The sequence below is a fragment of the Pseudorca crassidens genome, chromosome 10 (assembly GCF_039906515.1).
Source record: "Pseudorca crassidens isolate mPseCra1 chromosome 10, mPseCra1.hap1, whole genome shotgun sequence".
In the NCBI taxonomy this organism is placed as follows: domain Eukaryota; kingdom Metazoa; phylum Chordata; class Mammalia; order Artiodactyla; family Delphinidae; genus Pseudorca; species Pseudorca crassidens.
In genome coordinates this window covers 61,428,319-61,445,560 of record NC_090305.1, presented here as the reverse complement: position 1 = coordinate 61,445,560, position 17,242 = coordinate 61,428,319, and the positions used below count along the sequence as shown (strand labels likewise).

The 17,242-nt window shown below is 48.1% G+C and overlaps 1 protein-coding gene across 15 annotated transcripts in view; it reads left to right on the top strand.

Moving 5' to 3' along the window:
* Positions 1 to 483: 483 nt before the first annotated feature.
* The window catches only part of TRAK1 (trafficking kinesin protein 1), a 103,653-nt gene continuing 86,894 nt past the window's right edge, over positions 484 to 17,242 (top strand). For 3 of the 15 annotated variants that reach the window (XM_067753972.1, XM_067753973.1, XM_067753971.1), the window contains exon 1: positions 4,212 to 4,412. In XM_067753972.1, coding sequence (XP_067610073.1) covers positions 4,322 to 4,412 — 91 coding nt within the window. In that variant the 5' untranslated portion in view covers positions 4,212 to 4,321. Of the gene's footprint in view, positions 767 to 4,201; positions 4,413 to 9,754; positions 9,997 to 17,242 lie in introns of those variants that run through there. The other 12 variants (XM_067753975.1, XM_067753976.1, XM_067753974.1 and 9 more) reach the window with 9 other exon arrangements.

Here is a 17,242-nt window from a genome sequence, read left to right as displayed (position 1 = left end):
GGGTTTAAGAGAGGTATCACATCTTACATAATTCAATATACAAAAAAAAAGATGGCTTTTTTTTAGAGGGGTGCATGTCTTCCCCAGGATGCTCGTGCATAGCTCTTCCCACACTCCATGTGGCTGCCAGGTGACCTGGGTGTGCTCATTTCAGGGTAGGTGTCATCATTTCAGCTGTGGTCCAGTCTGTTGATTTGCTTAGAGCTGCTTCAAGACAGGTTTCAGGTAGTAAATGAAGCCACACACTCTGTATTTTGTTCTGTACTGGGACCTGATTGGGTGAATGGAACTTCACTTGCAGTTCTTTTATCGAAACTGAAGAATTCAATTGGAAGTACCTTGGCTTGAAGGAAACAGAATTTACAGTCTGATCCCACATCATCTCGGGGTCCTTATTTTCTGAAGGTTCTGTTCTTTTTTTTTCAGAGACTCTAAGTCACTGAGCTCCTCTCTCTGGATTGTCCCATAGATTCCCCGTGAGGAGCCGCTGCTGGTGTGCCAGACCTCCTGGGGGCCGTCTGCCCGACTGCCCCTGACTCCGGCAGCGGGGTCCCCGATGGCAGTGGGCACCTCCCCGTGAAACCTGCCAAGCTGGACGCCACAGCTCTGCACGACGACACTTTGGCCAACTCCGTGCCCCCTTTGGAGGCGTGCAACCATGCAGTCCTAGCCTGCAGCCCGGGCATCCCTGAGGAACACTATGTAAGCGAGGCTGTGGAAGATGCTCCCGGCTGCAGAGGGTACCGGGATGCCTGCACCATCACTGGTAAGGGCGCCTCTCCCTGCCAGGGACGGGGGAAGGCAGTGAGGACCGGGGAAGGCAGTGAGGACCGGGGAAGGCAGTGAGGACCGGGGAAGGGTGGGGCCGTAGGAGTGGGTCCCGGGGAGGGATGTGGAGAGTGGGGAGGGGCTACCGAAGTGCAAAGAGTCTGAGCTTTGGGATCGTGAGACTGGCCATCCAGAACTGACTTGTCTGAGATGAAGACAGCACCTCACAGAACTGTCGTGAAGGTTAAAGACGGGATCACTGAACCTTGAGCAGCGTCCCTGGCCCGTAGCGGGGCTCAGTGTAGTTTGGCCCCCTGCCCCTCTCTCTGAGGCTGTTTCTTCAGACATAAGATAGGTGTAATGGAAATAACATGCCATGATGCTGTGGGCTGCGGCAATGGGGAACTCCCTGCAGCACCCTTTGTACACTGTCAAGTTTTGCACAGACAAAAACTTTGTCGAGTTTTGTCAGTCATGCCTTCCCAGTGTCTCGAGAACAGGGCGCTCATCCCCCAGCGCACTGGCTACATCTGCTATTCAGGCACATTGTAACGGAGCTCTCGTTTGTGTCTTTCCTCAAGGGATCATTGAGACAACTGTTGGAGCCCTCACAGGAGGGGGCTCTGAGTGGGAATGGTGTGTAGTTTTCCCCTGTTCTCTCTCCAGTTAGGCACTGAGGGCCCCCAGCCCCACCCCACGTCAAGAGCTTCCTGGGTGTGAGGGGCTTGGAGGTGCCGGGATCCCAGCCGAATGCCTGGGTGCTGACCCCCTGAGCTCCCGATGGCACCAGGGGCCTCCCCTCCACGTGTGCACTAAATCCTACTGCTGCTTGCCTGGGCCCTGAAGGACACGCTTCCGGCCCCCGCCCTCTCTCTACTACACCATCCGTTTCTCCTTGTGCCTGGATCTTCCCTGTTAGCACAAAAGCATGCTATCGTCGCTCCCTTCTTAAAAAGAATTCTTCTTTGCTCTGCTTTCCCTGCAGCTAGCGCCTGTGTCTCTGCTCTTCGGTTTGCTCTGTTTTTCCTCCTGTTTTTCTCCTGTGTCCACCGCGAGCAGGCTTGTGACCCCACCGTGCCCCCAGTGCTGACGGCCTCATTCGGTTCAGGGGTCCATCCTTAGCCTTTTCAGCAGGAGTTGACACGGCCGACCACCCCCTTCTCCTGGAAATACGGTCCTCCCTTGGCTTTGGGTCCCAACCTTGCTAGCTGCTCCCCTCTGGGAACTTTGGGGGCCCCGGGGCTCAGCCCTTCGCTCTCTCGGGTAACCCACGCCCTAAGTGATCTCACGCGGGCTCCGGGATTTAGAATCTGCTTCTACGCTGAGCACTTTCCAGTTCCTGTCCTCAGACTGGACCTTTGCCCCGAAGGCCAGATGTGTCGGTCTGACTCCACATAACAACACTTTCACTTGGACGCCTGTTGGGCATCTCTGACTAACTTGGCCAGAAATGAACTCCTGATTTCTCCCTCCACCTGCTTTCTTTGCAGTCTTTCTAAATGGTACTTACATCCTTCCAGTTGCCCAGGCCAGAAGCCTTGGAAGCATTCATGACCTCTGTATTTCTTTCAGACCCTGGTTTGCTGGGAAGTCTCTTGACTCTTTGTTCCCAGTGTGTCCAGAGTTTGACTGGTTCTCACCAGCCCCACAGTAACTACCCTGGTCCAAGCCACCTTCATCTCACGCCCGGATCATTGCAGTGGGCTCCTAACTGGGCCTCCTGTTTCCCTTCTTGCCTCTGTGCAATCCAATCTCTGCCCAGCCAAAAGAGTGGCTTTTTAAATACAACGTCAGGTGGTTTAACTCTTGTGCTCCAAACCTCCAGCGGGCTCCCTTCTGACCGTGGCCTAAGTGACAGAGCTGCCTGTGCCCCTTTGACCTATCTCCTCTTCACTCACTCCATTCCGGACACACTGGCCTCCTCACTAATTCTTGGATACACCCAGCACATCCCACCTCAGGGCCTTTGTTCTTGCTGCTGCTCAGCACCTGGATCGCCTTAACCCTAGATGTCCTCCTGATTCCTTCTTTACTTTCTCCAAATGGCATTTCCTTAGAGGCCTTTTGTGACTCCCCTGCATAGAGGGTGGTCCACACCCCTCTTCCCCATCTCCCTTACCTGCTTTAGCTGTCTCCCCATACTTAGCCGTGAGTACTACATGTTTGTATTTCGTTGACCAAACTTACAGTAGAATAGAAACTCGCTAAGGGCAAGGACTTTGTGCACCACCGAGTCCCAGTGTCTGAAAGAGCGCCTGCCTGTGGCCAGTGCTCAGTAAACATTTGCTGAATGAATGAGTTGTGTCATTTAATTAGTACTGCATCCCCATTAAATGGAGACTGTTGTCCTGTTTTTACAGGTAAAGAGACTAAATCAGGAAAGGTTCAGCATCTGGCCTAAGATCCTGAGCTCTAAGGGGCGGGGCTTGCGTGTAGGTCATGACCCCCGGGGTATGCGTTCCCTGCCACCTGCCCCCCACCCCCACCAAGGAATACTGTCCAGTTGGGTGGGGACGTAGATGAGTGAGTGGAAATAGGCTGTGCAGAATGGTTACACCAGTGATAAGCACAGCACACGGGAGAGCATCAAGGAGGGTGCCTGGGTGAGCCTTGGAGGGGAAAGGATCCGGGAGACTAGGAGGGCTTCTCGGAGGAGGCAGTGTCCCAACTGCATCTTCATTTGTCTAAACACGTGAGCTAATCGCTGGGATTCTAGTGGCATCTGTGCCAGTGAAATCCGGGAAACATTTAGCTTGCTAAAGTCGTTTCGCTTTGAACATGACAACCGAGGGCAAAGTAATGGCAGAATTGCAGTGCTGAAACTTCAGAGGCTATGGGGCATGGTAGCTGGGGGTTCTTTGCGGGAACATCTGTAGCAAGCACCATAGGACAGCTGAGAAGCAGCTCAGTGCTGTCACGTTTGGCAGTGGCTTGTTAAACAGGAGCGTAAACACAGACACGGTTACGTGTTTAAGGTGCAGCCCGACAACGCAGAACACGCTCAGGTTAAAGTCTCATTTGTCGGTCACTGAGAGGAAGACACAAAACAGAAAACATTTCCCAGAGATCTGGAGTTTCTCCGAGAATGCGTATGTGGACTCCAAGGGCTTTGCCAAGTGCAGTCCTGGGAGACCGTTTGGCACCCGGCCTCTCATAAATCCACGCCACCCACAGTTCCTGGGGAGCGCTGAGATGAACAGCAAGCTTTTTGTTCCTCTTTAGTTTTTAGGCAAAGCCCAAATGCCCGTCACAAAGCCCTGCTCCCCCTCTCCCTCCCCTTATCCTCAACCTAGAGATATCACATTTTGGGGTGCGTCATTTTCTTCTTGGGGCAGTTTAACAAGATGAGCCGATAGGGTGCCCATGCTGCCTCTAGTTACGTAACCCATTGTGCTTCCAGGGCAGCGAGCAGTCTTAGGATTTGCCCCAACAAGCAAGCTCAGAGAACTGCTGAGTAGGTGCAGAAGCTGGCTGTGCTGAGGTGCTGCCTGGGTTGGGTTCTGATGGGGGATCGCTGTTCGCTCTGAACTGCCGTTGGAGTTTCTCTCTGCACATGGCATTGGTATTTCGGTTTGAGCAGCCCGTGAGGGCCCAGCCTCTGCCAAGACTCTGCCCAGGCAGGCTCATTCGGACAAGCTCACGTGGTAAGTGTGTTTGCCCGGCATGTCCGCTGTTGCTTTTCTTTGTGAAAGTTGCGGCCGGAAGGGTGAAAAGGCCACGGGGAAAGTTGTTTCTCTCCTGTTCTGTTCGGCTTGGCAGGTTGTCCTTGGACCTGGGGTGGGGAATTGCAGTATCGAGTTATTGACAGGCAGAGCAGAGGGACCTCGGAGGCTGCTCACCCCTCAGCCCCTCATCCAGGCTCAGGGGAGGCAGGTGACCCCTGCAGGGCCATGAGCAGTGGGTCTGAGTTGGGACCGGGCTTCTGGACTCCACCACCTTGCTCTTTGAAATTCTCTGCAGCGACTGACCACAATCTCTGAGGCCCCTTCTGGCCTCTCCTACTGATTTTCCTGATCCTGTGTCCTATCCTGGTTTCTTAAAGCTTCACCTGGTGTCTGGGTCAGCAAGGAATTTTTCAGGTGAAGAACAGGGTCAGGCAGGGTGTCTCCCCCGCTCCTTCTCTCTTTTCTGCCCCACTTTTCTTTTTTTCTGCACTAAATGTGCTTGGCCCTGTACCTCCATCCACACCCCGGTGACGGCGAGCTTGCTAATCAGTTCTGCTCTGGCTTGTCTCTTGATGTGGGGCTGACGTTTCTCCTCGCTTCCTCCAGGCTGATCAGAGTCTGATGATTGATGACCCATCTGGTTTCTGTCCTGTCTATATGCTGTTACTCACAATCTGCTGGGCCACAAACCAGTGAGTTCCTCAGCGGCATGAGCTCCTCTTGCCCTGTTCTATTCAGTTTTAGGTTTCAAGACAGATGAGACTCTGGATGGGAGATAATGGAGATGCTGTGGGGTGTGTGTGTGTGTGTGTGTGTGTGTGTGTGTGTGTCTGTATATTTAAAGTATTTTCAGGCTTGTTCAATAATTCTGTTCAACTGGCATCTGTTCGAGGCCAGCTTTTTGCTGGTGTCCGTAGATGAGCTCTGGCCTCTCCCTCAGAGCCCTGGAGGTGGGCAGCGGTGGAAATGACTCGCTGTGACCCCGGACAGGATTGCTGCCACTATGCTTACGGGAACTGTCCTGTCTGGTGTCCTTGTCATCACAGGGCCACCATTTCAGATTTGTTCCTTTTCTGTCACTGATTTAAAGCCATCAGAGTTGATGATTTGTCCTCTGAAAACATGCTCAAATTAAAGTATTATGGACTTCTTTTATGAATTGAATGTAAAATCTTGCTTGTCAGTTCCTGTCTAGAATAAAACTTTTACTGTGTTTTCCATTGAAAATATATGATGTAAATCGTACTTACTTGGCTGGGTGAAACAGAAAAGAATGGACAGTGAAACATCTCTTCTTTCACAGAGAGAGAAAACGTGAATTAGAATCTAGGGAATTACAAGTTTTTTTCAGATTTATCATTTAGAAATGTTCTTTGCTTCTTCTCTCAGTGGAATGGCCCCTATTTAGCAGTTGGTTTGTTTTTGCAAATGCAGTGCAGGAGGAGGACCTTGTTGTGCTGATTTTAGAGGTAACACTTAATCTTCAGCAAAACACAAAACATTCGCATTGGCCTTTTAAACATGCTGTAAATGAGATTGGGAGTTACCAGCTGACCTTGCTTCTCCATTTCTCATCCTTAGGTGAGTGGGTAGAATGTTTATCACACAAGGTTTTGACATATACTGTAAAATTGAGTTAAAATGTATTAGTAAGATTCTTGACATGTGATTGGGAGGTTACAGTTGCAGGTGCCTGCTATATTTTTATCCTCCTAATTGGTTTCGTTCTGAACTTGAAGCAAGTTTTTAATGCACCTAATGTATTGGTGTTAGCCCTTGCCTACTTTAAACCATTTTAGGAAGCTGCCAAATAATAAATTACAAGAAAAGTAAAGAGTAATCTTATTAAAGAATTGATCAGGGGTGCTTTGGTCCCAGCCACAAATAGTATTCCTAAGGGTGTTCTTTTAGATGCCAAGTTTTCATAACGGATTTACATTAATTTGTTTTACAAGTATTAGAGCAAGTGTCACTTCACACACACTTCGTTCAAGATGCTCTCTAGTGGGACTGGAGCGGCCAGATGTGGGCCTCTGCCGTCAGCACCCTGTTTGTCCCACTCTGCGGAGGTTTGCTGTAGGGGCTTCCCAGGGATTCAGCAAGAGAGGGTGCTGGGTGTGCCTTGCAGCTGGGTTTGGATGTTCTCCCAGCCGCACAGTTCACTGGTGACTCTGGGACTCACGGCCCAGAGAAACTTGACTTTCTTCTCTGACGTCTGATCTTGTGTGAACATTGACAGACTTGAGCAAATCAAGTGAAACTATTATGAACAGAAACTTTGTAACTGTAATTAGACCTGGAACAAATCAAATTTGATAAATCTTGTATTAGGGCTTTCCTGAGAAAACCGACAGGAGATTATATATATATATATATATATATATAAAATATTACATATATATATCATACTATAAGGAATTGGCTTACACAATTATGGAGGCTAACAAGTTCCAAGATCTGTAGTTGGCAAGTTGGAGATCCAGGGGAACCAGTGGTGTAATTCCAGTCCAGAGATTAGCAGGCTCGCCATCCTAGGAAGAGACGGTATTTCAGTTTGAGTCCAAAGGTAGGAAAAAGCTGATGTCAGCTGGAGAGCAGTCAGGCAGGAGGAATTCTGTCTTACTCGAGGGAGAGTCAGCCTTTTTGTTCTCTTCAGACCTTCAGTGGATTGGATGAGGCCTGCCCACATCATGGAGGGGAATCTGCTCTACTCAGTCTACCGATTTAAATCTTCATCTCATCCAAAAACGCCCTCACGGAAACACCCAGAGTAATGTTTGGCCAGGTATCCGGGTACCCCATGGCTCAGTCAAGTTGACAGCCATCACAGGTCCTAGCAATGGCTGACACTTATTGAGTAGTTGCTCTGTGCTTGGCAGGCTTCCAGGCGCTGCTCTGGAAACTCACTTTTTTCTCAGCACAATCCTGCCAAGCAGGTACTGTTACCACCCTCACCTTTAAGGAGGTGCAGAGTGGGGTGGCCTGTCCTCTCATGGAAACCAGGCATCCTTGGGTTTACAATCCAGTAGTGTTTTCTGACCCTATTTAACTTCCTTCCTTGTGGATTTTTCTCTTCTCATAATTTCATTTAACTAGGGTTTTAAATGATGAAAGTAACACATGCAAATTGTAAAACTTGGAATTGTACCAAAGCATAGTCAACGTAGGGTAACAATCATTCGTCCATCTGTACAGTTTAACCATTAAAAAAAATCATTCCAGGAAGTTTTTATGCACATAATTCCTTTTCTAGAAATACACAAATGGGACCATACCATATACCCTAATCTGCATTAAAAAAATTAACTACTACTTATGATTGTTTCATTACAGTACTTAGAATATTGCCTTATGCTTTGCAATGGCTCTATAGTCACTCATTTGGCTGTATCGTTATCATCTCCATTTATTTAAACCAGCTGTTCCCAGACATGATTTTTTTTTATAACAAACATTCTGTAGTTCCTCCTTTATTAATCAGAAATTAATAGGTAACGAATCCCTCTAAACACATCATCTTAGAAGAACCAGTGTAATGCCTTACTGTAATGTAAAGGAGAAACTAAATTAAAATGATGGAGCCTGGATTCTGATTGTAGGTGTGTGGACCTGGCCTCATTAGGGTATGTAGTGAGCAGGCAGGCACTGCCCCTGCAGACAGGGTTGCTGTGCAAGTAGCAGCTATGAGGGCAGGGAGTTCATCATACTCGCCACTCAGTGGCCAAAAAAGAGCCTCTGTTTTTTGTCAGTCCCCTCTTGACGGATGCTTTAAGTTGTTTCCAGTGTTTGCTTTTTAACAGTGCTCCAAGGAACAGCGTTCTTGCGTGTACATCTTTTGGGTCACTTATCCTGCATGTCTGTGGGCTAACAGGAAACGTGCATTTAGGATTTTGCGTGCATCGCAGCACGGCCCTCCAGAGAGCCTGCCCCCATTAAGTGCCCAGCATCCACGTGGGGAAGTGGCAGTCTCTGAGTTTGATCAACCATTTTCATCATGGTTAATCAGATAGTCATAAAAAATGGTATTTCATCTTATTTTGTTTCTTTTTAATTATGAATGAGTCTCTGCCTCCTTTCTATTTCATTTTCTGCAAACAACCTGTTTTTTGTCTTTGCTCATTTTTCTGGTGGGTTGTTGGCCTTTAAGAGGTATTCTTGAGATATCGTTGTGTGTACAGAGGGTAGGGCGGTGTGCCAGGTTGAGATTCTTTTATATTTCGGAAGAGGAAAAAATGTCTTGAAAATACGATTTAACTATGACTATGTTTGATATTCACAGAAGTACAGGGTGCTAAGAGATTGTGTAAAGGGGATTTCTGAAGTGGCATTTCTTTCTCTTTTCTTTGGCCACGCCACGTGGCTTGTGGGATCTTAGTTCCCTGACCAGGGATCCAACCCAGCCCCTTGGCAGTGAAAGTGCAGAGTCCTAACCACTGGACCACCAGGGAATTCCCTGAAGTGGCATTTCTAAGAAGGTTTCTGTGGGAAAGTAGTCTTGGCAGAAATCTGAAGGATAAGTAGGAGATAGCAGGAAGGGAGGGAGGGAAAGAGCATTCCAAGCAGTGAAAATAGCATGAGCAAAGGCCCTGTGGTGGGAAGATACTGTGATAATAGTAGCTGACATTGATAGAGCACTTATTATGTGCTAGACACTGTCCTAAACACCTTTTGTGTCTAACTTCGTTTAATTCTCATCTGTTAGTTATCTCTTGCTGTGTAAAAAACTTCCGCAAACCTTGGCAGCTTGAAACAGCAAACATTTATAGTTTCACATATTTCTGCGGGTCAGGAATTGAGGAGTAGCTTAGCTAGGTGGCTCTGTCCCAGGGTCCCTCATGATGTTGCAGTCAAGGTGAAAGCTTGCACTGTGGAAAACAGTCTGGTAGTTCCTCAGAAGGTTCAACATACTAGTTACTGTTTGACTTACCAATTCTACTCCTAGTTACGTACCCAAGAGAAATGAAAACATAATTCCACACACAAAACTTTATGGGAGTGTTCCAAGCAGCATTATTCACAATAGCCAAAAAGTAGAAGCAACCCAAATGTCTATCAACTGATGAATGGGTAAACAAAATGTGGTATATTCATACCATGGAGTATATATAGTTCAGGAATAAAAAGGAATGAAGTACTGATACATGCTATGGCATGGATGACCCTCGAAAACAGTGTGCTCGTTGAAAGAAGCCAGACACAAAAGGTCACACGTGAAATGTCCGGAATAGGGAAATCGAATAGAGACAGGGGCCAGCAGGCTTTCTGGTTCCAGAGGGCGCTCTTGGAGAACTTTTGCTTTCAGTTTTCCTTTCTTCTCTCCTTTGCTTCTTTCTTCCTCTCGCCACTGAGTCCCCCTTCTTCTCTCCACCTCTTTCTTTTTCCTCCCACTCCTTTTCTCTCCTCCGTGCTACCTGTTCCCCATCTCGCTACTCCTTCCCTTCTCTCCTTCCTTTCCCTGTGTTTCCCCTCCCCCACTGCATAAAAAGAAACAGTTACAGTTTTTAATTTTTTGCCTTGTAAAACAATTTGACAACGGAGGTGGATCTCGGTTGGTGAAGACTTGGTAAGCCTCGCCGTTCCGTTCAGTCAGAACCTCTTAGGTAAAGACAGCAGGTTACAGGGAGTGCTGCGTTAATGTTCTTTGGTGTTTTCCAGCATGTGGGAGAGGTGAGGTTGGCCTGTTGTAAAGCTGGCCCTTTCCCTGTAGTGTCTTAGGTAACAGGCTTCCTGTGATAACGAAGGGCTTTGTAATGCTCATTGGGAAACACAGGGGTTTGTCGTGAAGGTGTGAGCTTGCAGGTGAGGGGATGGAGGGAGGAGGGCCTGTCTCACTCTGCCTGCAGTCCCTGGGCAGGACATCTTCTGAATTCTTGGATGGAGGTAAACGTGCTGGGAGAGGAATGGAGTGAAGAGGAGGCTTGAAGGCTGGAAGTTCTGGGAGTCTTCGGGAGGGAAGTGACCTCTGGGAGAGGAGGAAAGGAGAGAGGACCAGCTCGCCTCCGCTCTGGGCACCTGGAAGCTGCGCAGAAGCTGTGTTACCCTAGTTTCCCGCCCAGGGAGAGGCTGTTTCAGACCCTACCCAGCCCATCGGACTTTCTTCCCTGGCACCCCTGGGCACCGGGCTGGAGGAGGAGCTGGGGTACCGAGCGCGGTGAGCCTGGGAGCCCACGGCATTCTAGGGCTCTCCGTCTGCCCATCATGCTTTGTGATTACCTCTCACCCCCCAGAGCCCAGCTTCAGGGCAGAGTAAGGTGGACTGTTGGTTTTGTGCAGAATTGGGTTTTGTCCTGTGGGTGCCGCGAAAGTACCACAGAGGGAGGGAGGGAGGGAGGGTGGGCTGTGGGGTTGAAGCTGCATGGGAAGAGGCGATGGAGGCGATATGGGGGATCAAGGGGAGGGGGTCTTGAGAACTGTGAGGACTGGGGGTTGTGGGCAGGGAGGGAGATGTGTGGATTTCAGATTTCAGAGGTCGCTGGCAGAGGGGGAGCATGGGGTCCAGGAGTTGAGCGGTGGGGAGTTGGACGGTGTTTGGCTTGGAGGTGACATGCCCATCACGTCATGGGGATGATGACTGCAAGCCTGATGCCGCAGGGGGACGGACTGGGCAGTGGACAAGTGAGCACAAGCCAGGGGCAGCGTGAGTCTTGTCGACTTCAAAAATATTCACAGCCTAACGATTGAGAGTTATGTTTTATTTGGTGGGAATTTTTAGGACTTCAAACCCAGAGGCAGCATCTCAAGTAACCCTGAGAGAACTGCTCCAAGGAGGCAAGTGGGGAGCCAGGTTGTATAGAAGTTTTGCAACAAAGGGCAGGTAGTCTGAATGTCAAAAGAATATCATTGGGGCATCCCTGGTGGCGCAGTGGTTGAGAGTCCGCCTGCCGATGCAGGGGACACGGGTTCGTGCCCCGGTCCGGGAAGATCCCACATGCCGCGGAGCGGCTGGGCCCGTGAGCCATGGCCGCTGAGCCTGCGCGTCCGGAGCCTGTGCTCCGCAACGGGAGAGGCCACAACAGTGAGAGGCCCGCGTACCACACACACACAAAAAAAGAATATCATTATGGGACTTCCCTGATGGTCCAGTGGGTGAGACTCCGCGCTCCCAATGCAGGGGGCCTGGGTTCGACCCCTAGTGGGGGAACTAGAGCTCGCGTGCATTCCGCAACTAAGAGTTCACATGCCGCGAGGAAGATCCTGTGTGCTGCAAGGAAGACCCTCTGCAGCCAGAATAAATAAATAAATAAAATTTAAAAAAGATAATTGTTAATTAAAAACAAACAGATATCCCAAGTTAAGGAATTTAGCACTTCTCTATGTATGGGAAGATGAAAGAGTCTGGGCTCACCGAAATCATTCCTTTGATAGGCATCTCAGCTATCTGGGGCCAGTATCCTGTGTTTTCACATCCTGAGTTTCCTCGGGGCTCACGGTAGGGAGTGGCTGCAGTCTGAAGGCTGCTAGATGGCAGGTATTCTCTTCCTTCCCGAGTTCCCTCGGGGCTCGCCAGCTCACTGTCTGGTGATGGCTGCAATCGGTGATGACTGTGACATCCTTTGTTTACTGATATAGCAGGCAGTATTCCATTTTTCAGTCTCAAGCTAGCAAGGACTTTTTAAGGCAGGTGGAAGAAAATGACCTGGTATGGCCAGAGGAGTCAGAGATTGCCAACACGAAGCCCAGACCCCCAGAGAGTCAGCTTAGGGCAAGACTCGAATTTTCCTCTTCCAGGAGGTTTTCAGCGCTAAACTGGATTTTGATCTACATGATGGACCGTGCATGTGGGTCATGTTCTTGGTGGGAGAGAAGGAAGGTCTTGCTTCTTAATGGTTAGAAACATGATGATGAGGCAGAGCCGATGGGCATGGGAACGCTGACCTCCCTTCTCTTCTTTTGGTAGGAATTCAGTTCTCACACCCAACCCAACACGTTAGATTTCAGTGTATCTGATAACTATACTTTTTTTTTTGGTGTTGAAAAAACCTCACAACAGACAACTGAGGTTGTCGTTAACTGTAGGTTTGAACTCCATTGCTCAGTGCTATTTCATTTCTATTTAAGGAGGGGTTTGTGGAGAGTAGAAATGGGAATGGTCAAGTCTGAGTCTGAGGCAGGCCTGGAAGTACTGCATTCTGGTGTCCTCTCCTCCCTTTGTCTGGGACCTGCGGGAGGGTGTGGGCCTGCCCAGGTGCGGATGCAGCGCCACCTAGTGGGCAAGAGGAGCACTAGCAACTGGAGTGGTAGCCTTAACCTTGAGACCAGACACCTGCAGTGCCCTGGGTGTGCAACTTTTGAAAGGGATTGGAGGAGAGAGGAGTTACTTGTCTAAAGAGTATGACAGGTAGGGCCGGCAACTTTAGATGTGTAGAACAAAAGAAATCTGCTCCCATCTCTTCTCCTGCCTTGGTCCATCCCACCTTTATTTTATTTTATTCCCATCTGCTATTTGCTGGAGTTAATTCCAGGAGTTGTTTTTTTAAGGGAGGGTGTTATGAAAGCCAAGAGTGGCCACATCTTCCTTGCTTAGACTACTTGTTAGGAGATCCTGATGGTGATGGAATGTCAGTCCTATGCAGTGAACTTTATCCTCCTAGTTATCGGTGGCCGTACTTTACATGCTTTTAAATTGGGTGTGTGTAGTAGTTAGGTTTTGCTGTAGAAATGCTGGGTAACAAACAACTCCCAATTTCACAGTGGCTACTGCAACATTTACTCCTTGCTCTTTGTCTTAAGTTTCCATGCCTGAGCTTCAGTTCAGGTCTGCTTCACTTGTCTCATTTGAAGATTTGGGATGACGGGCAGCAGCTGTGTAGGGCCGTGTTCTTCTCCCGGCAGGGGACAGGAGCTCAAGGGGACAAATGTAACCACACAGGCACAGTCATAGCCTCTGATTGGACATGCAGTAAGTGACACATTCCATTGGCCCAGGGAAGTTCCATGGCCTAGCTCAAGGTCACTGAGTTGCAAAATGATACTTCATTCAAAGTGAGCCATAGCAAGGGTGGGGAATGAGGGAAGATCAGCCTGGATTTTAGGAGACCCTCAGGTAGCAGTAGTGGTCTTGAATGGCACAGGCATGTAGGTGGTCTTCAGGAAAGCCCCTGAAGTGGTGTCAGTGACCTTTAAGCCCTTTGCCTAGTCTCTTAGCTCTGCTGGGCTAGGGAACTCAGTGGGGGTGGGTAGGGGAAGGACCTGGGCTCCAATGGCCTAGAGTAGGGACTAGCAGACTTATCCCTAAAGGGCCGGAGAGTAAATATTTTAGGTTTGTCAGTTCCGTGGTCTCTGCTGTTGTAGCTGACGGCGGCCACAGACAATACCTAAAGGAATGGGCGTAGCTCTTTTCCAATGCAATTTTTATTTATAAAAACAGGCAGGGGGCCGAATTTTACTGTGGACAGTAGTTGGTGGACTGCTGGTCTAGACCTTCAAGCCCTGATCTGTATCAGGACTTCAACTTAACAATAAGAGAGAAATATCCCTTTTTAGCTGAGAAGCCAAAAATAAAAATTCAAAGGGCTCCTGTTGGGTCCAGTAATAGCCCATTCCCCTCAGCATTGTTAAGCCGTGAACAGTTGTTCCATTATCGTTGGAGTCTCCAGGCAGCCAGAGTTTATTGTTTCTAAGCATGAAATCTCATTTTGCTTGACCCATTTTCAGTAGAAATGGCAGTGAAGGGTATTAGAAATTCCTTGGGCTTTCCTAGGATGATAGGGAAGGTGATTTAACCTTTTGGATGGATTCAGATACGTCTTTCATGAACAGTGTTTGGCAGGAGATTTGGAGACATGCCCAAGGGTGGTAGGTGTGCCCAGAGACCTTTTTTCACATTCCTTGTGGGGTTACATTTTTGGTGTGTGAGTAACCACTTCATTGAGATAGAATTCACCCATTTACAGTGTATAATTTGATGGTTTTTAGTATGTTCACAGGGTTGTGCAATCATCGCCACAGTTAATTTTGGAACATTTTCATCACCCCAAAAAGACACCCCAGGCCCTTTAGCTGTCACTCACCAATACACTCACATGTCTCCCAGTGTGGCTGCATTTTTTTTTTTTTTTGCGGTACGTGGGCCTCTCACTGTTGTGGCCTCTTCCGTTGCGAAGTACAGGCTCCAGACGTGCAGGCTCAGCGGCCACGGCTCACGGGCCCAGCCGCTCCGCGGCATGTGGGATCTTCCCGGACCGGGGCACAAACCCGTGTCCCCTGCATCGGCAGGCGGACTCTCAACCACTGCGCCACCAGGGAAGCCCTGCATTTTTAATAAGCTTTCAGAGAGTCGCTTTTTGGTTTCTGCTGTCCTTGCTTTTCTTGGCTCATCCCTGGCGTTGGGGAGTTGAGCAAGGAATCTTGAGTGGTCATCCATGCTATTCAAGTGCGCACCTCAGAGGAACTTTAACTGCTCCTGACACTTGTGTATCATACATACGTCACCTGATGAGATAACTTTAATTTTTTTTCCTTTATTTATTTATATTTAACAAAGGCTTATATTTCTTCATGTGTATTCTTCTTTGTAGGAGGTTATCCTTTGTAATTTTCTACATTTTGAGTTTACATTTGTGTTGGTTTGAAACCTGGTTCAAGTAACGTGGAATCGTTTCACGCCCAGGTTTTATTGTTTCATCTGTTTTAACTGTTTATTATCAGGCTGTAGTGATCTGTTCTTGGATGAGTTTGAAATCTTTTAATATCCAGATGATCTCATGTGATGTTCTGAAAAAGTAACCATTGTTCATTTATAAACAGAATTTCCTGTTCCGGAAGTTAGTTTAGATTAACAATAAGACAGTTGACTGCATTGAATGGTAGAGGCACAGCAGGAATTTCGGGTTCACAAAATTTTGTTCTATTAATAAAATAAAGTTTCTGTGATTTGGCACATAAGTCTTTATCTCAAAGTTTATCCCTTATGCTAACTGACTTCCTTTGTTCCTTGGTAAGGGCTGACTTTGGGGAGGAGAGGATGGACAGAAGGATTGGGCCCTGAACTCTGGTAGCTGCTCAGGCTGCCTTGAAGGTCTTTGAGAGTCTAACTGTAAATATTGGGTGTAAATGTTTTTGGAAACCAGAAAGCAAAGGCTAAGTGTAAAGAGTTAATAATTTGAAAACAGGAAATTGGATCTGAACCCCCAGATTAGAGCAACACAACCTAAGAGGGGGGAGGAAGATTAGTGAGATGAAGTATAAGCAAGTTATCCTATTTCTGCTACAGATAATGAGAGAAATACAGATTTACCTTCTAGTAATTTAAAGGTAACTACCTGTATCAGCAAGGCTTAAGCTTAGCTGCATAGAACAGTGCCTTCACCTGATAGGATTTATTTTTCTTTCACGTAAAAGAAGTTCAGAGGGAGGCTCTGCAGTGCTGGTGTGGCCCTCCTGTCCTCAAAGGCCTGGGCTCCTCCTGTCCTTCATTTCCACCATACTCATGGTTTCTATCCTTAAGGTCACCTCATGGTCTTAGAAGGCTGCTGAAGCTCCAGCTATCATGTCCAAGTTCCAGGCTGTAGGAAGGCAGCCTTTGGGAAAGCCTCACCATTCCATTGCTTAAATCTCAATGGCCAGAACTTAACGCTCTTGGTCATACCTTGCTAGGAGGGAGGCTGAGAAATGTAGACTTCCCAGGTCTTTGATACTAAGGAAAGTAGGAGAGGATGGGTGGTTGGGAAGCCACTAGCAGTGTCTACCATGCCTCTTTGGTGTGATATCATAAGGTGTCATATCTTAAAGATAGTGTGAACCTTCCAAATCAGTGTTTCCTTGTCTTTCACAACATGACCCCCATAAGAAAATGATGATGTTTGCATAGCTCAAAGGGTAAATGGTGGGCTTCCCTGGTGGCGCAGTGGTTGAGAGTCCGCCTGCCGATGCAGGGGACATGGGTTCGTGCCCCGGTCCGGGAAGATCCCACACGCCGCGGAGTGGCTGGGCCCGTGAGCCATGGCCGCGGAGCCTATGCGTCCGGAGCCTGTGCTCCGCAACGGGAGAGGCCACAGCAGTGAGAGGCCCGCGTACCGCAAAACAAACAAAAAGGTAAATGGTGATGGTAACTCATAGCTGGAGGCCACCCTGCCTAGTGCCTGCCACCCTCCATTCCCAGCACTTGGAGGAAACTCAGCCCTAAATCACTAGGGAAAAGAAAAAAGAATCTGCTGACACATATTCTATAAAACAAAAGACAGGTAACTAACAGAACCTCGAGAGTAGAACCACCAGGAGGCAGGACAAAAGTAAGATCAGTTACGTCTGACATTTGAAGACAAAGTCTCTGAATGGGTCAAAAGTAAAGCTTTAGCGATGTGCTATGTTTTAGGAAGTCTCAAAGCAAAGTACTCAAGAGAGTGGAAGTTGGGAGGAGGAGGAGAATTTAGAGAAAAGAGAGTTACGCGGAGGAATTATTTAATCAGTGCGACCAGAGGGCCAGAGGCAGCGTGGGTGGTGGCTGTGGCCAATGGGTCCAGACTCTGTGTGAGAAAGCCAGGTCTAATACTTACCGCGTGATGTGGGTCCAGTTACTTAACCTCTGTGCCTTAGTTTCCCCTTCTGTAAAGTGGGGATGATAATAGTCTCCACTCTTAGGGCTGTTGGGAAGTTTAAATGAGTCAGTGGAGATAAATGCTTGGAGATGGTAGCATCCATAAACATTTGCCATTATTATTGCTGTTGTTCGTTATCGTTATAAAAAGTACAGCTGGATCCCTATATAGCTCCTTCAAACCCAATAAAATCCAGGTGATTCAAAGATAGAATGTTAAGAATGAAACCATAGAAGTGCTAGAAGTAAATATTGCTGGATATTTTAGTAATCT